This window comes from Amblyraja radiata, chromosome 4 (genome assembly GCF_010909765.2).
Source record: "Amblyraja radiata isolate CabotCenter1 chromosome 4, sAmbRad1.1.pri, whole genome shotgun sequence".
NCBI lineage: Eukaryota > Metazoa > Chordata > Chondrichthyes > Rajiformes > Rajidae > Amblyraja > Amblyraja radiata.
This window is the reverse complement of record NC_045959.1, coordinates 10,905,028-10,931,279: the sequence shown is the minus strand read 5'-3', so window position 1 is coordinate 10,931,279 and position 26,252 is coordinate 10,905,028. Positions and strand designations below refer to the sequence as shown.

Genomic DNA, 26,252 nt, shown 5'->3' with positions numbered 1-26,252 from the left:
ACACCCAGGTCTCGTTGCATCTCCCCTTTTCCTAATCGGTCACCATTCAGATAAAAGTCTACTTTCCTGTTTTTGCCACCAAAGTGGATAACCTCACATTTATCCACATTATACTGCATCTGCCATGCATTGCCCACTCACCCAGCCTATCTAAGTCACCTTGCAGCCTCCTAGCATCCTCCTTACAGCTAACACTGCCACCCAACTTCGTATCATCCGCAAACTTGGAGATGTTGCATTCAATTCCCTCGTCCAACATTAGTGTCAAGACCATTTGTATCACTTTCTTGCTCCATTTTTGGACCAGGGCTGAAAAAGGTGTGGAGCAAAATGAGTCGAGCTTTTTCAGTGGGTGCATTATTGTAGCACATGGATCGGCACATCTGAACAGTTCCCACATTATCAAATAAGTAGCAGTGTTAGTTGTATTGGAAAAAATGGGGCATGATGTATCTAGAGTATTTTGTTCCTTGACATCCCATGGAGTGAACTATAGTTGAGGAATGACATTTCATGTGACGGACTTGAAGATCAGATGGATTATCCAATTTGTTTCTGTCTCATAAATCCAAATACTTGAGTTGGACTTAAAATAAGCTGCATGTGTTAAGTACTGTGATTTTAACAGAGATTCCATATATCAGAAACTCCATGTTCACTTTCAGGTGGATGTAAAATATTCTGTTTTGCATTGTCATAAGGAATAGGCCATTTGGCCCATCAAGTCTATTCTGCCATTCAATCATGGCTGAGCTATCAAGATCATTTTAATAAAGAGAACCGTGAACTTGGTGTAACAATTGTCCTTCAATCAATATATTTGAAAGTGACCTGGTTATTGCAGTGCCGTTGACAGGAATTTGCTGTCTTGAAATGGCTGTTTCCTAGATTAGAGTAGTGACTGCATTCCAAGGAGTTTACAATTAATATGCCATGGAACATCTTGTGCCTATCAATGATGATAGGTAAATACAAGTTTTTCTTCCTTGTTTTTGTAATCGGGAGTTGGCCTCTGTCGTTGATGGAAGTGTTAACAAATCTCTTTTTCCAATGAAGTGGAATTCTTAAGGAACTGCGTCATTTTGTTTGTGTCGCTGCTGTGATATTTGCTGCTTGTTTGTTTAAAGGACAAGGCAATGTCATTGTAACATAGCTTGTGCTTTTTAAAGTACATTAATGTTTAACTATCATTTAATTTAACGTGGACGTTTTTTCAATTGTAGGGGGTCAACCTTTACGTCAAAAATCTGGATGATGGTATTGATGATGAGCGACTGCGCAAAGAATTTTCACCATTTGGTACAATTACAAGTGCTAAGGTACAAAGCTTTTTTGTGCTAATATTGCTACCATGTAGCCTGTTATAGGAAGAATGATTTTGTGCCAGAATTATAAAAGTGGTACGTTCTCCCTGTGACTGCTCTGGTTTCCTCCCACATCCCAAAGGCGTGTGGATTTATAGGTTAATTGGACTCTAAATGTTCCCCTAGTATGTAGGAAGACAAGAGTGTTTTATTGTCATATGTCCCAGATAGAACAATTAAATTCTACGAACACATACGTACACACAAAAAACAAACAATAGTAGTACAATAATAATTCAGAGTTTATTTGAGGTTGTAGTGTTTAATAGCCTGATGGCTGTAGGAAAGAAGCTGTTCCTGAACTTGGACGTTACAGTTTTCAGGTACTTCTTCCTGTAGATCCACAAGCACCCTTAATTTTGCCACAGAAGGCTGTGGAGACCAAGCCAATGGTTATTTTTTTAAGGCAGAGATTGATAGATTCTTGATTAGTACGGGTGTCGGGGATTATGGGGAGAAGGCAGGAGAATAGAGTTAAGAGGAAGAGGTAGATCAGCCACATAGTATAGTAGGCTTGATGGGCTGAATGACCTTATTTTCTGGGCAGTATTTTTGAAGATACATTATTTTCAACAAGAACATAATTATTCTTGCTTTATTGTGTGAAAGAAACAATCCTGTCCAATCCTTTAAGAATTTAATGTTTCTATAAGATCCGCTCTCATTCTTCTACATTCCAGTGAATTTCTGTTTATATGTTTATGTACATCAATATACTTCAGGCATTACAAGAGAGAGTTAATGATATAATTCCATTTACCAGGACTAAACCCAATGTTTGATTTGCATTGTGTTTGGGAGCAGTGACAAAATATCTACCACCTTTACTCATCACACCCTTTTCAGAGCGTACACATGCAGTATCTTGTTCCACAAAACAACTTAACATAATAGGGAATGTTCTGTTCCATCCATTCACACGTGTTCCCAATAATGCAATGTATTTCTGAAATTGTAAATAGGACTACTTAAATTAAGTAGGGTGAAGGAAATTGATATTAATAAACCAATGGAACTAATGGAAACATTCAGTAGAGCAGGTAGTATTTGTGAAGACATAGAGTGGGTTATGTTTCGATTCCCTTCCCTCACAGAAAGAGAGGTTCTAGTTAATTGTTTTTGATAGCTCCAGATGTGGGAGTCAAGTTTGCATAAAATGCGGCGATTTTCTTTATTTCGGTTTTGAGGAGCCATTGAATAAGCGGGTTCGGTATTCCGACTGCACATGTCCAGATCGTAGATCACTCGCCATAAACATTGCTGGTAGGTGAGCAGCCAAACAGACCTTCCTTTCATCCGTATTTTCCAGCTTTGAATCTTCTAGATAAGAAAATACTGCTTTTAAACTGCCTATCTCCTTGTCCAGTGGCTGTCGGTTGGCCCCCTTGGTGCTGGCGGGGGCCAAGCCCTAGTCATCGGCGGGGATGCACACGGGGGGTGCTGCAGTGCCTCGGTGGGTCAAGCAACATCTCTGGAGAAGGGTCTCGACCGGAAATGTCACCCATTCCTTTTCTTCGAGGATGCTGCCTGTCCAGCTGAGTTCCTGCAGCGCTTTGTGTGTATCCCCGTTGATGGTGTCGGCTTCTGCTGGGGGGTTGGGGTGGGGCGGGGGGAGCGGGTCAATGCAAAAAGGTGTTGGGGTCAGGAGAGAAATCCAAAACATTACAGCTAATAATGTGTTCGGGTTTGTAGTAATAAAGGAGAGCAAGGAGAAGAAGCATGAGAGGAATGGAAATTGAGAAGCAGAGGACATAGCTTTAAGGTGAGGGGGGAAAGATTTAATAGCAACTATGGGGTAACTTTTTCACACAAAGGGTGATGGGTGTATGATTCGAGCTGCTGGAGGAAATAGTTGACGCAGGTATCATTGCAATGTTTAAGAAACCATTAGGTAGACAAAAGTGCTGGAGAAACTCAGCGGGTGCAGCAGCATCTATGGAGCGAAGGAAAGAGTCAACGTCGAACACCTCCGCTCGGTCCGCATTAACCAACCTGATCTCCCGGTGGCTCAGCTCTTCAATTCCCCCTCCCATTCCGAACCTGATATCTGTCCTGGGCCTCTTCCATGGCCAGAGTGAGCACCACCAGAAATTGGAGGAGCAGCACTGCTTGGGCAGTCTGCACCCTAGCGGCATAAACATTGAATTCTCCAATTTCCGGTAGCCCTTGTTGTCTCCTCCCCTTCTCAGCTCTCCCTCAGCCCTCGGGCTCCTCTTCCTTTTTCCTTTCTTTTCCCCCCCATCCTACATCAGCCTGAAGAAGGGTTTTGGCCCGAAACGTGGCCTCTTTCCTTCGCTTCATAGATGCTGCTGCACCCGCTGAGTTTCTCCAGCACTTTTGTCTACCTTCAATTTTCCAGCATCTGCAGTTCCATTCCTTTAAGAAACCATTAGGCGGGTACATGGCTAGGACAGGTTTAGACAGATATGAGCAAAACACAGACAAGTGGGACTAGTGCATTTGGGACATGTTGGCCAGTGTGGGCAAATTGGGCTGAAGGGCCTGTTTCCACGCTTAAAGACTATGGAATTGCAAAGTAAGGCAGCTTGTATGTGATAACTTTTAGCCAATTAATAGTGATTGGGAGGAAGCAGCTGGAAGGAGCAATATGACCAGGGGATATTTGCATAAGATCATAAATGAGAGAAGTAGAAATAGGCCATCAAGTCTACTCCACCATTTCCCTCCTGACCTCATTCTCCTTTCTTCTACCCATAACCTCTGACACCAAAAGCCCAGCTGGAGTTAGGCTTTAAATATAGCATCCTTAAAAATCGTCACATGGGGAATATGAAGAGGATGTGTCTGTCCTTTTGTCGGAGGATCTGGAACTAGGGACCACTGCATAAAAATAACGTATAGCCCATATGGAACAGAGATGAGGGAAAATCTCAGACAGTGGATGCAGATTCTGGGAATATTCCTAAAATAGATTGTCAATGTAAATGGTGAAGAGTTACAGTGGGTAGGTGGGAATGCCGAGTTTACAAACAGATCAGCTGCCGTCTGAATAAATGACAGAACTCCAGGAATGAGAAGCCAACTCTTCACTCACATGTGTGCATGTCTTAAGGAGCTGCCATTCAGGACAAGTAAAGTGGGCAAGAAGGGAAATGCCATTGCCTGTGACCTAGCTGCCTGATGGTGAAAGGCTGAGGGGATGCCCAAAGGCTGGAGCTTTAGTTTAGTAGTTTATTTTTGTCATATGTATCGAAGTACGGTGAAAAGCTTCAGTTTAGTTTATTGTCACGTGTACTGAGGTTTGTCAGTGAAGACTCGATTAAATTTGTAATAAATCAACATCTTAAAACAAAGAACACCTATTGGCATTTTGCTTAATCTGTGGAACTTCAGGTATTTTTTGACTAATTGTTTAAATTAATCTTGATGGTAGATATTGCCAAAATGAAATTTTAAAGGAAAAATATATCAACTTTTTACAATTTTATAATCTACACGTAATGCTTATTTATCAGGTCATCTCTCTTTTACTGTACAGGTGATGATGGAGCATGGGCGCAGTAAAGGCTTTGGATTTGTCTGTTTCTCTTCACCAGAGGAGGCTACCAAGGCTGTAACTGAGATGAATGGCCGGATTGTTAGCACCAAGCCTTTGTATGTTGCTCTGGCTCAGCGCAAAGAAGAACGGCAAGCTCATTTGACAAACCAATACATGCAGAGAATGGCGAGTGTCAGAGCTGTTCCCAATCCTGTTATCAATCCTTATCAACCTGCTCCACCATCTGGGTATTTCATGGCAGCTATCCCTCAGGTAAATATAGTAAAAGAAAAGGTGGTAGTGGGGGTGAATTTTGTATTTACAGAGCATGTAAATGAGCTTTTAATGTAATCACAGCAGATATTTTTAGTTTTTGATAAATGATTAACTAAATTATTCACAGGCTCAGAACCGTGCTGCATATTACCCAGCAAGTCAGCTTGCACAGCTTCGACCAAGCCCTAGATGGGCTGCCCAAAGTGTCAGACCCCAACGTAAGTACAAGTGGTTTTAAATGTACTTAACACTTGTGTAGGTTGCTGTTTGGATAGTTTATCATAACTTAACTTGGATTTTTCTTGTTAGCATTCCAGGGTATGCCCGGGAGCATGCGTCCAACTGGTCCCCGACCACCAACCATCAGCTCCATGAGACCAACTTCAGCTCAGGTGCCACGTGTCATGAGCACTCAACGTGTTGGTGAGTTGACAGTTAAGAATGTGTCTTAAACTTGGTGAAATTCGTAGAGTTATTAGTCGGGCATGTTCCACTATTTGATTACATTTGGTCTTGTGTCTTTGATCTTTCTTCAACTGTTTATTTTATCTTTGTAAACTACCTCTGGTAATTTGGTCATATAGGCAAGGTGACTGGTGGTTTAAAAAAAAAAGTGGTAGCACATTGGCTCTTTAAAAGAAGTAGAAATTATTTTTACGGTGAAGGTTTTACTACAGCTGTTAGGATTTCATGCCCTTCAGAAGGTAGAGGTCCCACACACTTCACAACCAACTAATTATTCTTAAAACTGGTCTTTGTTTTACATTAGTGTGATAAAACTGCATTCATCTTAAAATCCACACTGTCATGTTTATAGTAATCAATTTCATTGGGCTGGAGCTTTCATTGCTGAGGAATCCTGATAATTCCATTCAAATCTATTGGCAATTCTTGGTATAAGTGCTCTGAAATTCAAGATTTTTGCATGTGGGAACCCCTGAGCTTTGTTAATCAAACCTTACCTGACCCGGGAAGTGATTTCATGAAGTGCTGCAATTGCCCTGAAGTTTACTTATTGCGCTTGTAAATCAGGGCAAGAAGGGTAACATTTACATTTGATTTTTTGTTTTCAATGTCTCAATTGTTTTCTGGGTGAGACATTAGTTTTTCTTTAGATCATTTTGTCATTAATGTTGCTGTTCGTGCAACCCTGTTGTGGCCAGAAACATTTGGAAGTATTAGATGTACTTGACAATTTGATAGCTGACAAACGGGGGTTGGGGAGGGGCGTGATATACAGATTTTATAGCAGATTTGTGGGCGATGTAAGTGTGGCCCTCCCAAGTAACAGCAAGAACAAATGCTATGTTTCCTCTTCAGATTTGATTGTCTTGGGGTAGTAAGTTGATGTAATTGGATCTGGGGGATAAATGTGTACATGATATGCACATTAACAATCCATGTTTTGTGGAAGTTTACCAATGAAAGATTGGTGAAACATGGTGTTTTGATTTTCATGCTATATTAGTTGGGACTGTTAATGTAAAATTGTACGCCTTGAATTGCCGTTTAAATATTTAAAGCTCTTCCATTTTTGAGAAAAGGCTTTGTATACAGGGTTTAGCTGCCAAACGTTATTGAAAGGGAGCTTCATTTGATTGTGTTCTGCCATTCTGGGTTGTGATGAACACTTTGGCTTTCTGCCAACGGTGCAATGCTTTAGGAATGCTGAATCGTCTCGTTATAATGAGACTTGCTAAATCAGGCCCCTATTTGTCCTAGTGTGCCATATTTAATAAAAATATATTATTAGCTTTTATCTCATTACTAGGTGCAGCCATTCGGCCCTTCGAGCCTGAACTGCCATTCATGGCTGATCATCCAACTCGGTATCCTGTACCTGCCTTCTCTCCATACCCCCTGATCCCTTTAGCCACAAGGGCCACATCTAACTCCCTTAAATATAGCCAATGAACTGGCCTCAACTACCTTTGTGGCAGAGAATTCCAGAGATTCACCACTCTCTGTGTGAAAAATGTTTTTCTCATCTCAGTCCTAAAAGATTTCCCCCTTATCCTTAAACTGTGACCCCTTGTTCTGGACTTATTAGGCTTCAACAATATTTTTCATTACTGTGAAATGTTTTGGGGCATTGAGTTGTGTGAAGATTTTTGAACAGCTAAAATGTTATATGTTAATGGTTGCTGCGACTAAAGCAGGTTGCACCTTGAATATTTGGGTGGGATCATGCTTTTGCAGTCAACTTTTCCTTGGTGAGCTGTATCATTTGAGTCGGAACTTGTAAATCTGCTGAACAACTTAGAATTCAAATTATGAAGTAGGGTTTAAGTTACTACCTTGATTTTAAAGTAACAAAATATCAAACTGAGATGGCTTTTTCTGGCCGTGAAGGTTTTTGAACTTTGAGAATTTTTTTTTAAAGCTAACACTGCAACACAGACAATGGGACCTCGTCCTGGTGCTACTGCTCCTGGTGTTCGTTCGTTTACACAATACAAATATGCTGCAGGAGTCCGCAATCCTCAACAACATCTAAATACTCAGCCTCCAGTTGCTATGCAACAGGTACTTTTTTCATTTCTGATTTGGGCTGCACATGTTGAATAGTGTGCGGTATTAGTCAGTGCAGGAAAGATGTCATTGTGGTGGAGCAACGATTCACTATGTTATTGCTTGGATTGGAGGACTTTAGTTATGGGGATAGGCTGGGCTTATTTTCGCCTGAGCTTAGGAGGTTGAGGGGTGACCTGATATGACTGAGGCATCGATAAAAATATCATGAGACCCTAGGTTAAAGATGAGAGAACGAGCATTAAAGAGGGTCTAAGGAATAGGTTTTACAGACTGGTTAATATCTGAAAAGTGCTGCCAGAGGTGGTGGTGGAATTGGATACAATTTCTATAACAGAATGTTTATATACTTGCATACCATGGTATACTATAGTCTGAAGAAGAGTCTCGACCCAAAACGTCAACCATTCATTCCTTCTCTCCAGAGATGCTGCCTGTCCCGCTGAGTTACTCCAGCTTTTTGTGTCTACCTTTGGTTTGAACCAGCATCTGCCATTCCTTCTTACACATACTATAGACTATCCAGCTTTGTAATATTGCAATCTAGATTGGTTCAATGCGCAACTAAGTAATTGTCTTCTGGGTCAGACAGTAAATCAGTTCATCTTTAAATATATTACTCTAAAACAAGATAATCTCATTTATATTGAAAATCAAAACAGCTGTAGGTGCTTGAGTTTGGGGAGGTAATCAAACGCTCAGGCGTGGAAAGAAAAACATTAATTTCAAGCTGCAACTTCATTAGAAGTGGGACAGGGAGAAATGCAAGTAGGAGAAAAGGTAGGGAGAGACATGTAGATCAAAGTGTGATATAAAGAGGACTTGAAATGACTTAATGGGGATAGTAATCATTACCTTAAGACGCAAAGACCTGAAGTTTAATATTGATTATAACAAGTGGCCTGCATTTTACCTTGCACAAAGATTGGAGCTTCATTGTCCCAGCCTCCAACATTGTTTAGTGCCCAAGGCCAGATTGCTTTTTAGCTACTTTTCCAATGTTATACCTTAAGAATGGAAGTGGGAATATTTGCTGCTGATTGTGTAACTTTCCATTCCATTTTTATTTCAGGAGATGAATATCTAGATAATGTTTAACTATTTGATATGTGATATTTGTGCTGCATTAGTGCTAGCAATGACCATTGAGCCCTACACCAACATTGAGCCCTACACCAACATCTATAACATATAACAATTACAGCACGGAAACAGGCCATCTCAGCCCTTCTAGTCCGTGCCGAACACTTACTCTCACCTAGTCCCATCTACCTGCACTCAGACCATAACCCTCCATTCCTTTCCCGTCCATATACCTATCCAATTAATTTTTTAATGATAACATCGAACCTGCTTCCACCACTTCCACTGGAACTCATTCCACACAGCTACCACTCTCTGAGTAAAGAAGTTCCCCCTCATGTTACCCCTAAACCTTTGTCCCTTAATTCTCAAATCATGTCCTCTTGTTTGAATCTTCCCTACTCAATGGAAAAAGCTTATCCACGTCAACACGTTTATCCCTCTCATAATTTTAAAGACCTCTATCAAGTCCCCCCCCCTTAACCTTCTGCGCTCCAAAGAATAAAGACTTATCTTGTTCAACCTTTCTCTGTAACTTAGGTGCTGAAACCTAGGCAACATTCTAGTAAATCTCCTCTGTACGTACTCCCTTTATTTTGCTGACATCTTTCCAATAATTTGGCGACCAAAATTGAACACCATATTCCAGAATTGGCCTTGTACAATTTTAACATTACATCCCAACTTCTATACTCAATGTTCTGATTTATAAAGGCCAGCACACCAAAAGCTTTCTTTACCATTCTATCTACATGAGATTCCACCTTCAGGGAACTATGCACAGTTATTCCTAGATCCCTCTGTTCAACTGCATTCCTCAATTCGCTACCATTTACCATGTTCGTCCTATTTTGATTTGTCCTGCCAAGATGTAGCACCTCACACTTATCAGCATTAAACTCCATCTGCCATCTTTCAGCCCACTCTTCCAAATGGCCTAAATCTCTCTGTAGACTTTGAAAATCTACTTAATTATCCACAACACCACCTATCTTAGTATCATCTGCATACTTACTAATCCAATTTACCACACCATCATCCAGGTCATTGATGTATATGACAAACAACAGTGGACCCAACACAGATCCCTGAGGTACTGCACTAGTCTCCGGCCTCCAACCTGACAAACAGTTATCCACATTGAACGCTGGTATCTCCCATTCAGCCACTGTTGAATCCATCTTGCTACTCCACTATTAATACCCAACAATTGAACCTTCTTAACCAACCTTCCATGTGGAACCTTGCCAAAGGCCTTACTGAAGTTCATATAGACAACGTCCACCTCCTCAATTTCCCTAATAACCTCTTCAAAAAATTCAAGAAGATTAGTCAAACATGACCTTCCAGGCACAAAATTGTTGCCTGTTGTCTGTTCCTAATCAGACCCTGTTTATCCAAATGATTATATATATTATCTCTAAATATCCTTTCCATTAATTTGCCCACCACTGACGTCAAACTAACAGGTCTATAATTGCTAGGTTTACTCTTAGAACCCTTTTTAAACAATGGAACAACAAGCGCAGTACGCCAATCCTCCGGCACCATTCCTGTTTCTAATGACATTTGAAATATTTCTGTCATAGCCCCTGCTATTTCTACACTATCTTCCCTCAATGTCCAAGGGAATATCCTGTCAGGACCTGGAGACTTATCCACTTTTATATTTTTCAAAAGTGTCAGTACTTCCTCTTCTTTGATCCTCATAGTTTCCATAGCTACCCTACTTGTTCCCCTTACCTCACATACTTCAATATCCTTCTCCTTGGTGATTACCAAAATTGTACACCATATTCCAGAATTGGCCTCACCAATGCCATGTACAATTTTACTTCTACAATCTAGGGGTTACAATTAACAAGTATCTCAGATGGTTCAGGCACACTTTCTGTAAATATACAAGTAGCAGCTGTGTGGAATCCTATGATGAATTATTCAACTCCTTGCAGCCCAAAGCCTTTCACTTTCTTATTGCACATCAGGTGCCAAATTATATACTCTTCGTATTCATGAATGCAGGTTCAACAAGCGTGATGCCATTCAGAACATTCTTGATTTATTGGCATCCTTGTCCTGAGCATTCCATCTCTATTGCTATTATATGATGGCTGCATTGTTATAGTCTACAAAATGCACCGCTATTACTTGCTGTGGTGAGCACCTCTGATCTCAACCACCAAGTATAAGGGCAGGATGTGCATAAGGACACTGCAAATTCCAATAAAGTTACATGGAAGTACATTGCCATTGCTTGATTGTCTAAACACTAACATTTCATATAATGTTTGAGGGAGTACCATCACAAATTAAGTGGATCAACTACCTAACTCACCACTGAAGGACTGATAAGTAGTAAATAGTAACCTTGCCAGAACTGTAAATATGTTAAGGAGAAGCTTTGATGCATGATGTAACTTACCATGCAAATGCAAGGTTTAGTGTCTTGCTGTATCAAGTGCCTATTATGGTAATGTTCAGTGGTATATTGTTTCCTGACATTCAGTGATATAACAGCAACACTAGAACTCATGCAGTCAATGTCATTACTGACAAATTTAGCAGCCAGTTTGTTCACTGTATGACTTTTTAATATTTTGAAGTTCATGCTTTTCAATTGGACTCATATTTTAATTGCTATGACCACTCTTGGGTTGAGTCCATTCAATAAGAGAACATTGGTGTTGTACAATAGGCTGTACATTGGCAATGAAGCCATTGGTTAAATAAAAAGGCTTTTTGGACATTTTTTTCTATTCTAGTATGTATATTCTCTTTACATAATCTAATAACCAGAGAATAGCAATAGTTACCAGCAGAATAGTGTGCCAGAATTCCATGGTGCATAAAAATAATGCATCTCTGGTGTGGAATGGGCATTAAATCCATAGGTCATAAATAGGATTTTAAAATATAGTTGGGGGCTGGATAAAATGCAGGAAAAAACATTATTTAATGTGTACTCTTCCATTACAGCCTGCAGTTCACGTCCAAGGCCAGGAACCCCTGACTGCCTCCATGCTGGCCGCTGCCCCTCCCCAAGAACAGAAGCAGATGCTGGGTAAGAATCTGCGGTTAATGCTGGATCTGGGAACAGGAAATGCAGTTATTTAACTATTGAGATACTGCTTTAATGTTGGAATTTTTGCGGGATGACTTTCGTTAAAATCAGTCATCTCGATGGTTGATCTCTTGCACTCAAAACTGCAAATAATTAAAATTAAATCCCAAATCTGGCTGCGTCCATGGTGAGGAAAATAGTTAATTCCAGGTCAATGACCTTTCATCAAAATGGCACCAAATGCAACATTTGCTATAATGGTAATTTCAAAGTGGTTGGTCTGGGTGTGAATAGTGAACATTCTTGACTTGGTTAGTGGTGTTATAGAAGTGCCTGCTCTAGTTTTGTAGTATTTTCAAAAGAATTGATGCTTCAAACATGGATGAAAAGCTTGGAGAAGTGAAAGCACAGCACAGCTTTCACAGCTGCATTGAATATGTCAGTATAATTACATAGAAAATAGGTGCAGGAGTAGGCCATTCGGCCCTTCGAGCCTGCACCGCCATTCAATATGATCATGGCTGATCATCCAACTCAGCATCCTGTACCTGCCTTCTCTCCATACCTCCTGATCCCTTTAGCCACAAGGGCCATATTTAACTCTCTTAAATATAGCCAATGAACTGGCCTCAACTACCTTCTGTGGCAGACAGTTCCAGAGATTCACCACTCTCTGTGTGAAAAATGTTTTTCTCATCTCGGTCCTAAAGGATTTCCCCTTTACCCTTAAACTGTGACCCCTTGTCCTGGACTTCCCCAACATCGGGAACAATCTTCCTGCATCTAGCCTGTCCAACCCCTTAAGAATTTTGTAAGTTTCTATAAGATTCCCCCCTCAATCTCCTAAATTCGAGTACAAGCCGAGTCTATCCAGTCTTTCTTCATATGAAAGTCCTGACATCCCAGGAATCAGTCCGGTGAACCTTCTCTGTACTTCCTCTATGGCAAGAATGTCTTTCCTCAGATTTGGAGACCAAAACTGTACGCAATACTCCAGGTGTGGTCTCACCAAGACCCTGTACAACTGCAGTAGAAACTCCCTGCTCCTATACTCAAATCCTTTTGCTATGAATGCTAACATACCATTCGCTTTCTTCACTGCCTGCTGCACCTGCATGCCACAGCTAACACTGCCCCCCAGCTTCATGTCATCCGCAAACTTGGAGATGTTGCATTAAATTCCCTCGTCCAAATCATTAATATATATTGTAAATAGCTGGGGTCCCAGCACTGAGGCTTGCGGTACCCCACTAGTCACTGCCTGCCATTCTGAAAATGACCCGTTTACTCCTACTGTTTGCTTCCTGTTTGCCAGCCAGTTCTCTATCCACATCAATACTGAACCCCCAATACCGTGTGCTTTTAAGTTTGTATACTAATCTCTTATGTGGGACCTTGTCGAAAGCCTTCTGAAAGTCCAAATATAACACATCCACTGGTTCTCCCTTATCCACTCTACTAGTTACATCCTCGAAAAATTCTATAAGATTCGTCAGACATGATTCACCTTTCGTAAATTCCTGCTGACTTTGTCCAATGATTTCACCACTTTCCAAATGTGCTGCTATCCCATCTTTAATAACTGACTCTAGCAGTTTCCCCACTACCGATGTTAGACTAACTGATCTGTAATTCCCCGTTTTCTCTCTCCCTCCTTTTTTAAAAAGTAGGGTTACATTAGCTACCCTCCAATCCTCAGGAACTACTCCAGAATCTAAAGAGTTTTGAAAAATTATCACTAATGCATCCACTATTTCTTGGGCTACTTCCTTAAGTACTCTGGGATGCAGCCTATCTGGCCCTGGGGGTTTATCGGCCTTTAATCCATTCAATTTACCTAACACCACTTCCCGGCTAACCTGGATTTCACTCAGTTCCTCCATCTCATTTGACCCGCGGTCCCCTGCTATTTCCGGCAGATTATTTATGTCTTCCTTAGTGAAGACGGAACCAAAGTAATTATTCAATTGGTCTGCCATGTCCTTGTTCCCCATGATCAATTCGCCTGTTTCTGACTGCAAGGGACCTACATTTGCTTTAACCAATCTCTTTCTCTTCACATATCTATAAAAACTTTTGCAGTCAGTTTTTATGTTCCCTGCCAGTTTTCTTTCATAATCTATTTTCCCTTTCCTAATTAAGCCCTTTGTCCTCCTCTGTTGGACTTTGAATTTCTCCCAGTCCTCTGTTAGGCTGCTTTTTCTGGCTAATTTGTACGCTTCATCTTTTGTTTTGATACTATCCCTGATTTCCCTGGTTATCCACGGATGCTCTACCTTCCCTGATTTATTCTTTTGCCAAACTGGGATGAACAATTGTTGTAGTTCATCCATGCAGTTTTTAAATGCCTTCCATTGCATATCCACCGTCAACCCTTTAAGAATCAATTGCCAGTCAATCTTGGCCAATTCACGTCTCATACCCTCAAAGTTACCTTTCTTTAAGTTCAGAACCCTTGTTTCTGAATTAACAATGTCACTCTCCATCCTAATGAAGAACTCAACCATATTATGGTCACTCTTGCCCAAGGGGCCATGCACAACAAGACTGTGCACAACAAGACTGCTAATTAACCCTTCCACATTACTCAATACCCAGTCTAGAATAGCCTGCTCTCTCGTTGGTTCCTCTACATGTTGGTTTAGAAAACTATCCAGCATACATTCCAAGAAATCCTCTTCTTCAGCACCCATGCCAATTTGATTCACCCAATCTATATGTAGATTGAAGTCACCCTTTATAACTGTTTTACCTTTGTTGCACGCATTTCTAATTTCCTGTTTGATGCCATCCCCAACTCCACTACTACTGTTAGGTGGCCTGTACACAACACCCACTAGCGCTTTCTGCCCCTTAGTGTTTCGCAGCTCTACCCATATCGATTCCACATCCTCCAAGCTAATGTCCTTCCTTTCCATTGCGTTAAACTCCTCTCTAACCAGCAACGCTACCCCACCTCCTTTTCCTTTCTGTCTATCCCTCCTGAATATTGAATATCCCTGGATGTTCTGCTCCCAGCCTTGGTCACCCTGGAGCCATGTCTCCGTGATCCCGACTATATCATAATCATTAATAGCTATCTGCACATTCAACTCATCCACCTTATTGCGAATGCTCCTTGCATTGAGACACAAAGCCTTCAAGCTTGTTTTTATAATGCTCTTATACAAATATGTTGAAAAGTGGCCCTTTTTGATTTTTGCCCTGGATTTGTCTGCCTGCCACTTTTACTTTTCACCTTGCTACCTATTGCTTCTACCCTCATTTTACACCCTCTGTCTCTCTGCTCACACATTTAAGAACCCCACCACCTCTCATTGTCTATTATTTTTTTCTTCTTTCCTCCCTACATGTTGGGTCTGAGTGCTTCCCTTCTCTGCCTCCTGCCTCACACACTGTCTACTAGCCTTCTCTATTTGAGTCCCTCCCCCCCAACCGTTCTAGTTTAAAGTCTCCGCAGTAGCATTTGCAAATCTCCCTGCCAGGATATTGGTCCCCCTCGGGTTCAAGTGCAACCCATCCTTTTTGTACAGGTCACACCTTCCACAAAAGAGGTCCCAATGATCCATAAACTTGAATCCCTGCCCTCTGCACCAGTCCTTCAGCCACGCATTTATCCTCCACCTCGCTCCATTCCTACTCTCACTGTCGCGTGGCACAGGCAATAATCCCGAGATTGTTACCTTTGCCGTCCTTCTCCTTAACTCTCCTAACTCCCTAAATTCTCCTTTCAGGACCTCTTCTCTTTTTCTACCTATGTCATTGGTACCTATATGTACCACGACCTCGGGCTCCTCTCCCTCCCATTTCAGGATATCTTGGGCACGTTCAGACACATCCCAGACCCTGGCACCAGGGAGGCAAACTACCATCCGGGTCTCCTGACTGCGTCCACAGAATTGCCTATCTGACCCCCTAACTATAGAGTCCCCTATTACTAATGCCCTCCTCTTCTTTTCCTCTGTACCGGAGGCCCGGCCGCTGTTGCTACCCCCAGGTAGGCTGTCCCCCCCCCAACAGTACTCAAATAGGAGTACTTATTGCCATGGTGTACAGCCACTGGGGTACTCTCTAGTCCCTGCCTCTGCCCCTTGCCCCTCCTAACCGTGACCCACTTGCCTGACTCCTGTGGTCTTGGAGTGACCACCTCTCTGTAACTCCTCTCTATGACTTCCTGGCTCTCCCTGACCAGACGGAGGTCATCGAGCTGCTGCTCCAGGTTCCTAATACTGTCCCTTAGGAGCCCCATCTCGTCACACCTGGCGCAGATGTGGACCTCTGGAAGGTTATCAGATTCCTTGACCTCCCACATCTGACATCCAGAACAGTAAACTGCCCTGGCCCTCATTCTCCCCCCTTACCTAGGATACAATACAATACAAAATACAATACAATACAAACTGCTGGAAGAAATCAGCAGGGATCTGACTCCCAATCAGCTGGCTCCCTCTTGTCTGCTTCCACCAATCAGCGGCTTCCTCATTCTTGTGAACATTCTAGTGAACATTCTTGACGTGGTTAGTGGTGTTATAGTAGTGCCTGCCCTAGTTTTGTAGTGTTTTCAAAATAATTGATGCTTCAAACATGTTACATTGGATGAAAAGCTTGGAGAAGTGACAGCACAGCTTTCACAGCTGCATTGAGTATGTCAGTATAATTACTGCTAATTTTTAACGTAATAAGAAGGTTGTCTTTGCTATATCTTACAATTGAATACTTCCTTTCAGGTGAACGCCTTTTCCCACTGATTCAGAGCATGCACCCAAGTTTGGCGGGTAAAATTACTGGGATGCTTCTTGAGATAGACAACTCTGAACTGCTTCATATGCTGGAGTCCCCAGAGTCTTTACGCTCCAAGGTAAATCTTTGGTCTTCATTTCAAATTTGAGATACTTTTATCATTTTGCAGATCTCTACAAGTTTATAGAGAAAGTGGATTCAACATGCCGTCTAATATAAACATGCAGTCTAATAACAATTATAGAATCATAGAGCTGTAGACCAGTGAGCCTCAAGTCAATGGTAGGGAAGCTATTTGAGAGAAGGGGTTATTTAGGGATAACCAGCACAAGTTTGTACACTGCAGGTCATGCCTCACTAACTTGATTGGGTTTTTGTGAGAAGATGATGGAGAATAATGAATGTAGGGTGTTTGATGTTGTACACATGCATTTTAGTAAGGCTTTTGATAAAGTCCACTCATGATCTGGAAGATTAAAATGTTGGGGTGCACAATGTCTTGGTCGTATAGATTCAGAGCTGGCTTATTCATAGAAGACTCTTGTTGTGGTGTGGTGGAAAGTAGATATTCTGGCTGGAGGTAGATAGGTTGGTAAGTAGGTTTGTTGACAACAATAAAATTGGAAGTGTTACAGTGAAGAATGCTGTCACTGATACGCGGGATTTAGATCGGCTGCATAAATGTGGAGAAATGGCAAATAGTTTAACCCAAACAAGTACGGTATTGCAGTTTGGGAGGTTGTATGTAAGCAGGGAGTTAATGGCAATACCCTTAACAGGATTGATGTGCAGAGAATCCAAGTTCATAGCTCACTGAAGGTGGCAGCATAAGATGCGATGGCAGAGAAGGCATATGGGGTGCTTGCCTTCATTGCTAGAGCTTTGAATATAAGAGTCAGGAAGTCATGACACAGCTCTAATGGACTTTGGCTAGACATCCATTGGAGTATTGGGTGCAGTTCTGGTCGCCCAGAATAGGAAATATGTGAAGGTTTTGGAGAGGGTGCAGAGAAGGTTTACCACAATGCTGTCTGGATTAGAGGGTATCGGCTACAGGGAGAGGTTGGATAGACTTGGATTGTTTTCTCTGGAATGTCGGATGTTGAAGAGAGACTTGAAAGAATAATATAAAATGATAAGAGGCATACATCAGTGAGAACGTTTTATTTCTCCAAGGTGGAAATGTCCACTAGAGGACGGGATGGGTGAGAGGGGGAAATGGAGATGTGCAGGGCAAGTTTTATTTAGAGTGGGCACCTAGAATGTACAGGCAGGGGTAGGAGCAGATACAATTGTGGCGTATAAGGCTTTTAGATAAGCACATGGTAGTAGAGTGTTGAACTGTGCACCGTGTTCGGCACAAACATTGTGGGCTGGCCACAGTTCTTGTGCTGTACTGTTCTATGTTCTATGATCAAGAGTTTCTGTATAGATTACTGTAGCTCCCTCTGATTTATGTTTAAGAAAGAACTACAGATGCTGGTAAATCGAAGGTAGACACAAAATGCTGGAGTAGATAGATAGATAGAATTTATTTGCCACACAACCAGGGTCGGTGGAATTTTGGGTTGTCAGCAGCGATACAATAATAAAGAACACACAACTACAATAAAAATGTAACAGACATCCACCACAGCATTCATCACTGTGGTGGAAGGCACAAAATTTGGCCAGTCCTCCTCCATTTCCCCCCCCGTGGTCAGGACCAGAGTCCAGAGTCGGTCCAGGAACGGCTCTTCCTCACCGGAGACCGCGGCTTTAAGTTGGTGTAGTGCGCAGGCCGGCGGTCGAGATTTAAAGTCTCCGCCGCAGCCAGAAGCACCGTAGACTGCAGGGCCGGCGGTCGAAGCTCCCCATCCAGGGGTGATGTTAAGTTCACGTTTGGCCGCGGGCCGACAGTGATGGCTTCTTCTTCCCCCCCCCCCCGGGTCCCCCACGAGGGATCCCGCCCGGGCTGTAGACGCCGCGCCAGCTGGAGCTCTGCAGACCGCGACTTCAGGCTGCCGGCTGCCCCGGGCCAGCGAAACGGAGCGCTCCCCTCCAGCGAGCCCCAGTGAGGGCTCACCCGCTCCACGACGAGAGTCCACGCTGCGCCCGCCGCTGAAGCCCCGGCGCGTCTCCGGGAAAGGCCGCGCCGATCCTTGATGTTAAGGCCACGGAGGAGGCGACCTGGAAAAAGTCGCCTCTCCATGGAGGAGGTGACCGAAGCGGTTTCCCCCACACCACCCCCCACACAAAACACATCAAGAAACATCAGTAACATCAAACCAAGAGTAACTCAGCGGGTGAGGCACCATCTATGGATAGAAGGAATTAGTGATGTTTTGGGTCGAGATCCTTCTGATTTATGTTCAATATTTAATTTGGTTCTACTAAAATATTTTACTATGTAATAGGTTTGGTGAAGAATTAACATTTTTATTGTAATTCAGGTTGATGAAGCAGTTGCTGTACTGCAAGCCCATCAAGCAAAAGAAGCTGCTCAGAAAGTAGTTGTGCCAAATGCTGCTGGGGTTTAAAATTTTCAAGAGGTGAGTAATAAAACAAAGTGCCCTTTCTCAAAGATCAGAGCTTGGTTACTATGAGTAGTTTGTTGTATCGAATCTTTGCAGTAACGGTTCCAGGATTGGCTGTGAGGAAGTAAGCTGTTGCCTAGAAGCGTATCAATTAACAAATATCCAGATTCTAGAAGAGAGTAAGATGGTTGGATGTCGTGGTTATGAAGCTGTTTTTTGCTAATGTGCCACAACTGTTCCTGTCTGTGCTGAATGCAAGACTGTACTTGAATGTTATAAAACACTTAAGCTATAGCTACAATACTGCATTCAGTAACAGAACAGGAAGTGATAGTATTAGAAAGTGTAGAGTGGGGATTAGAGGGTCCCATCTGACTAGAATTTTAGCTATGAACAAAGATTGACTAGCCTGGCTGTTTTCTTAAATAGTCAGCTAAGGATATTTTAATAAAATGATGTAAGCAGGCCAAAGACTGGGGCAGCTGTAATGATGAGTGTTTTTATACATTTTATTTGAATTATCTTTATAAATTCTCCCCTATTAATGCTTTTTGGACATCCTGTGGTCTCTGGCACTGTCTCCCTGTGGAGCTTGCACATTGCATGTTCAAATTGTTGTAATTAACTCCTGTGGGAAATTATCTGTGGAATGGAATTGGACGAGACAGCCAGCTTTTGCTCAGCAAGGAGCTGGCTGTGTGGGGTGGGGGGGGGGGGGTGAACTCGGAGAAAAGACAGGGGAAGAGCCATGGGGGGGGAGGTGGGAAGGAGCAAGTGAGGGGGGGGGGCAGATGGGTAGTGGCTGGAATTGGCGGTGTGATGGGGACTCACAGCGGGCACTGGTCGTTCTCCTCTGTCGGGATCGGAGTCTCCGCTTTCTGTTTGGTGACATCTCCGGGCTGGGCTGGAGCTCCCGCGCTGGGTCGGGTCTCCCACGCTGGGCTGTTTGGGGCTGGGCTGCTTCGGGTCCCTCTGGAAATTGTGTCCAGTTGGAAACCTCCGCCAGCCATCCTCTGCTCCAGTAAAGACGCGATGGCGCAGGAAGGGGGCGGACCTTCCCGGGGAGTGACAGGGGAAGAGACTAATTTGCGCAGCGCTGACTGGCAGGAGAAGAGGTGCAGATTTTTTAATTTATAAACTTTGCTAACTTTTATGACATTCAACCGATCGGACGAATTGCACTCGCAGCACAGGCGAAGGGTGAGTGAACTGGCGATAAATCGTAGTGCTATCTTGAACCGTTTTTGCGCAAATAGAAAGACCGCCAAACTGGAAGATAAGATTAGAGTTTTAGTTATGTATAGTTGTATGCTTTAGAAGCTTTCTGGGTGGAATTAAGTAAGATTTGTTTTTATTTTCTTTTAGGAGAGGAGGACAATGAAGCTCGCATTACAGAAGAAAAAAATATCTAAACATTGGAAAAAGTTAAAAAATTTTAAAACATCGTAAAATAAAAAATGTATACAAAAAAAGAAAGGAAACCTCTAAGCTTATGAAATGAAGTCACTGCCAGGTCTGGCATAAGTGATGCTAGTCCTTGACTTAATCGGAAAATACCCAAAAAAATTGTAAAATGAAAAGTTTTCTAGGCCGGGGTAGGTGTTTTATGCACAGAAATGTTTGATGCATTCCTTTCTTTAAAGTTTTGTAATCCATTACTGTGGAAATGCTCAGCAGATCCACACTGTGTTTAGTTGGCAGTGTGTTTGATGGTTGAGCATTAGAAACTGAAACTGAATTGGATTATAGAATGCTTGCTTTAATAAAAATGCTGAATAATGATTTGGTGTTCTGAATTCTTTAATATTCATGCTTGGACTTTCTGTAGATACAGTGGTATTTATTATGCAGAAATAGTATGATAAAAGATTTGATGCCTGGTCTGTTTTATGGAGGTACAATAAACCTTTGTTTAAACTGACCCCTTTATAACAGATTTTGGTCATAGCAGACGGACTTGCTGACCCACAGCTGGTTTGCACCACCTCCCCAGCCCCCTGGCTTCAGAATCGACCCCTAGCTTGCATGGTGCACAAGCAAAACCATCATTCAGCATGGTGTGGTTGTGGATTTATTGTAGCCCCTGGAGGCAGTGCTTTCTTCAGGTTACTGCCACCGACAGGACGTGCTTGGTCACTGGGGCTCCCTTTGGTTGCCGCATCTGATCGGTTGGCCCGTTGCTTTATCCACTCAGCCTCACGTCTCCTCCCCGGAGTCACTGATCTACTCCGCCCTGGAAGCGATGGCTGACAGGAAGGAGGGGTAGCTGGTGAGAGGAGAGGTGGCCCCACGGTGACTGATCATGTTCTATTGGTGACAGTGGCAACTGAACTATAGTTTGTTGCACAAAAACAAAATCGGGTTTAGGAATGATACTCAACGCGAGTGCATGCCCTGACATTTTTATGCTCATTTTTGCAATGGCTTCATGGAATAGTTAGCACAACCAAATGAATCTAAAGCATAGAGGGACAGAATTAGAAGAATCTGTTCCAATGTTGACCCATCGCTCAATGAAAAGCAAAATAAATGACTTTAAGAACTGCAGATGCTGGAATCTTGAGCAAAATATAAAGTGCCACGCTTGAAAGGGACAGACAGAATGGGGAAGTGGTTTTGAGATCAAGATCCGAATAGTCATAATCTTACTGAAAGGCAGTATAGGTCTTGAGAGCTAATTGTTTTTCTCTACCATGGCGATTCCTTCAACAAAGTATATAAGATGGGCATTATAATCGACACCCGAAAGACAAATCCTCTGCTTTTCAACTGCACCCTTGATGATGAGCTCCCGGTCAAAGATGGCAGATGGATCTAGCAAGGACATCTTTTGGTCGGCACTAGCAAGTTGGGCCGACTAAGGATCACTCGTCATATTTCAAGTGCAACTACAATCTAGACATTGTTGGTGAAATCTATGGCTTTTCCAGTACTCCAATTCTGCCTTCAATCCTTTGAAGAAAAAGGTGGTTTGAAAACCAAAATATCAAACTTGATACAAAGCTCATGGTTTATAAAATAATGAATCCATGTTTGAGATGTTTAATAGAATTTTAAAATTACATTCAGACATATTTTCATCGAGGATAGGGAGAATGGCCTGTTTTTTGTAGAACATCTTGAGAGGGGAAAGAGTAGATTAGGATTAATTTTTTCCCCCATTATTTGATTATTTTAAACCCTGTGGTTGATTTGGGTTCAGATCTGGCTTTAATTTTATATCCCAGCAAACCTCTGTCAATTGGTAAAGGCAAAGGCTAGGATGTGAAATATTTACAACACAAGACTGATCAAAAGGGGGTCAATGTGGTTGCAGAAGGAGTACAGGAGTACAAGTTGCATTTTGTTATAGCACCTCTCACAGCCATGACATTGCAAAATGCTTTTCCAGTCTATATTGGTACAGGAGCTTCAGGAGAGATGGGGGTGAGGAAAAAAGAGGGGGAATTACATTGTTGGTTAAGGAGGATATCACGGCTGTGTTTAGAGATGACATTGCAGACGGTTCGTCTAGTGAGGGTATGTGGCTGGAGCTGAGGAACAAGAAAGGGATGATCACCTTGTTGGGGTACTATAGACCCCCGAATAGTCAACGGGAATTAGAAGAGTAAATGTACCGGGAGATTGCAGACAGCTGCAGGTCAAATAAGGTTGTAGTAGGGGATTTCAACTTTCCCAATATATACTGGGAAAATCATAGCATGAAGGGTTTAGATGGGGAGCAATTCCACAAGTGTTCAGGAGAGTTTTTCTTAAGCAGTATTTGGAGATCCCACAAGTGATAGGGCAACGCTGGAATTAGTATTGGGAAATTGGGACGGGCAAGTTAATGAAGTGTGTGTGGAAGAGCCTTTTGGGACAAGTGACCACAGTTCGATTAGGTTTAAGATAGTTATGGATCGGGACGGAGAGGGTCCACGTGTTAAAATGCTCAACTGGGGTAAGGTCACTTTGAGGGTATGAGAGAAGGTTATTTAAGAAGGTTCAATTGTTGGGTATTAATAGTGGAGTAGCAAGATGGATTCAACAGTGGCTGAATGGGAGTTGCCAGAGAGTAATGGTGGATGACTGTTTGTCAGGTTGGAGGCCGGTGACTAATGGGGTGCCTCAGGGATCTGTATTGGGTCCACTGTTGTTTGTCATGTACATCAATGATCTGGATGATGGTGTGGTAAATTGGATTAGTAAGTATGCAGATGATACTAAGATAGGTGGTGTTGTGGATAATGAAGTAGATTTTCAAAGTCCACAGAGAGATTTAGGCCATTTGGAAGAGTGGGCTGAAAGATGGCAGATGGAGTTTAATGCTGATAAGTGTGAGGTGCTACATCTTGGCAGGACAAATCAAAATAGGACGAACATGGTAAATGGTAGCGAATTGAGGAATGCAGTTGAACAGAGGGATCTAGGAATAACTGCATAGTTCCCTGAAGGTGGAATCTCATGGAGATAGGGTGGTAAAGAAAGCTTTTGGTGTGCTGGCCTTTATAAATCAGAGCATTGAGTATAGAAGTTGGGATGCAATGTTAAAATTGTACAAGGCATTGGTGAGGCCAATTCTGGAATATGGTGTACAATTTTGGTCGCCAAATTATAGGAAAGATGTCAACAAAATAGAGAGTACTGAGGAGATTTACTGGAATGTTGCCTGGGTTTCAGCAACTAAGTTACAGAGAAAGGTTGAACAAGATAGGTCTTTATTCTTTGGAGCGCAGAAGGTTAAGGGGGGACTTGATAGAGGTCTTTAAAATGATGAGAGGGATAGACAGAGTTGACGTGGATAAGCTTTTTCCATTGAGAGTAGGGACGATTCAAACAAGAGGACATGACTTGAGAATGAAGGGACAGAAGTTTAAGGGTAACATGAGGGGGAACTTCTTTACTCAGAGAGTGGTAGCTGTGTGGAATGAGCTTCCAGTGGAAGTGGTGGAGGCAGGTTCGATGTTATTAAAACATTAATTGGATAGGTATATGGACGGGAAAGGAATGGAGGGTTATGGTCTGAGTGCAGGTAGATGGGACTATGTGAGAGTAAGTGTTCGGCATGGACTAGAAGGGCCGAGATGGCTTGTTTCCGTGCTGTAATTGTTATATGGTTATTTGAGGTAAAAGGAACATCGGCGGAGTGGGATGTTTTTAAAAGTGTTCTGAATAGAGCTCAGGTCGTGTACGTCCTCATTAGAGTGAAAGGCAAAGCAAGCAAATGTAAGGAAGCTTGGCTGACGAGGGATAGAGGCATTGGTTAAGAATAAAAAGAACGCATGGGACGGGTATAGACAGCTGGGATCACGTGCATCCCTGGAGGAGTTTCGGGAACTGAGGAGCAAACTAAAAAAGATCAGAAGGGCAAAAAGGGGCCAGGAGATAGCTCTGGCAGGTAGCATAAAAGACAATCCCAAGAGATTTTATAAATACATTAGGGGTAAAAGGGTAACTAGAGAGAGAGAGAGAGAGTGGGACCTCTCAGGAATAAAAGCAGTCACCTCTGTGTGGGGCCACAGGAGATGGGCAAGGTCCTCAATGAGTATTTCTCTTCTGCATTTACCGAGGAGAAAGACAGTAGGACGGAGGAAATTGGAGCAGTCACTGGAAGTGTCATGAGAGCAGTGATGGTTACCGTTGAAGTACTGAAGGTACTGTCGTGTTTGAAGGTAGACAAAGCTCCGGGGCCTGATCAGATAAATCCGAGGACATAGCGGGAAACCAGAGGATTGGAGGGTGGCAAATCTTGTGCCTCTTTTCAAGAAGGGCTGCAGGGAAAATGCTGGGAACTATAGGCCAGTGAGCTTAACATCTGTAGTTGGTAAGTTATTGGAGAGTATTCTGAGGGATAGGGATATACAGGCATTTGGATGGACAAGGACTGATTAGGGACAGTGGCATGGTTTTGTACGTGGGAGGTCGTGTCTCACAAATCTGATTGATTTTTTTGAAGACGTGAGCAAAAAGGTTTATGAAGGCAGAGCTATAGATGTGTACATGGACTTTAATAAGGTGTTCGACAAGGTAGGCTGCTCTGGAAGGTTGTATCTCATGGGACCCAAGGAGAGAGCTGAATGGATAGCAAATTGGCTCCATGGAAGGAAGCATAAAGGTTGATGAAGGCGAAGATGTAGATGGAAGGAAGCAGAGGGTGATGGTGGAAGATTGCTTCTCAGAATGGAGGCCTGTGACTAGTGGTGTGCCACAGGGTTCGGTGCTGGTCCTGTTACTGTTTGTCATCTACATCAATGATTTGGATGAGAACATACAGGGCAAGATTAGCAAGTTTGCTGATGATACAAAACTTAGTAGTTTTGCAGATAGTTGTTATATTCCGGTCGGCAGAATAAATAACAACTTACACGCAGGCTACCTGGATCACGAGAGAGAGCTTTATTACCCAACATTCCCTGCTTATATGCAACACCAACTCATTAACATATACATTACATTGCTCTCCTTTTTTAAGTATTAAATCTAAGTACACAATTACAATTTTGTTGTGATGCTTGATTTAAACCAGTATTTATGAAATCTTAAATGATAAACATAATATTTTATTTTACAGTTACACATTTTCATTTTACCTAGACAGTGAGTTACGTAAATTACAAACCTAATCTGACTACTGGTTTACAGATCCTGTCTGATCGTCTAACAGTAATAGGTGTAACAGGTTTAAGTGTTGACTCAATTGTAGGCTTGTTTGGCTCTGTTTTAGTACCCTGACTTTGACCAGAGGAATCTGTTCCTTTGTCTGTACTAACTGAACTTTGTGTTTCAATCACAGTGGTCTCTTCCATCTCAATTTCAGATAAAAACGCAGGGATTAGGACTTTATGCTCAGTTTTTGGTTCATCTTTGGCAGGAATAATTTGATCAACATTAACACTTTTGTTCCTATCTCCAATTTCAACTAAGTAACTTTTTATTCCACTCACTTCCACTATTTTCCCAACATCCCATTTGTCTCGACTGGCCTTGTTGGGAGGACTGAGAACACAAACCTGCTCATCTGGCTTGAAGTACCTCTTCTTTTTGTGGGAGTCAAAATGGCGTTTTTGACTTAACTGTTTTTGCTCAACTCTCAAGGCCAAATTGGGTTGAACTAGGCTTAGGCGTATTCTTAGCCTTCTCTTCATCAACAGCTCTGCAGGTGAGTAACCTGTTGTGTGTGGTTCTGTACTTCAGCAAGAAAC

General features: G+C 42.4%; 1 protein-coding gene across 1 annotated transcript in view; it reads left to right on the top strand.

The window, feature by feature from the left end:
• The window catches only part of pabpc1 (poly(A) binding protein cytoplasmic 1), a 39,922-nt gene extending 19,069 nt beyond the window's left edge, over window positions 1-20,853 (top strand). The window contains exons 7-15 of the mRNA XM_033018947.1: window positions 1,224-1,319; window positions 4,864-5,136; window positions 5,267-5,357; window positions 5,449-5,562; window positions 7,523-7,665; window positions 11,731-11,815; window positions 16,543-16,673; window positions 18,988-19,086; window positions 20,437-20,853. Of these exons, the coding sequence (XP_032874838.1) occupies window positions 1,224-1,319; window positions 4,864-5,136; window positions 5,267-5,357; window positions 5,449-5,562; window positions 7,523-7,665; window positions 11,731-11,815; window positions 16,543-16,673; window positions 18,988-19,074 (1,020 nt within the window). The 3' untranslated portion in view covers window positions 19,075-19,086; window positions 20,437-20,853. The remainder of the gene's footprint in view (window positions 1-1,223; window positions 1,320-4,863; window positions 5,137-5,266; window positions 5,358-5,448; window positions 5,563-7,522; window positions 7,666-11,730; window positions 11,816-16,542; window positions 16,674-18,987; window positions 19,087-20,436) is intronic.
• Window positions 20,854-26,252: the final 5,399 nt, after the last annotated feature.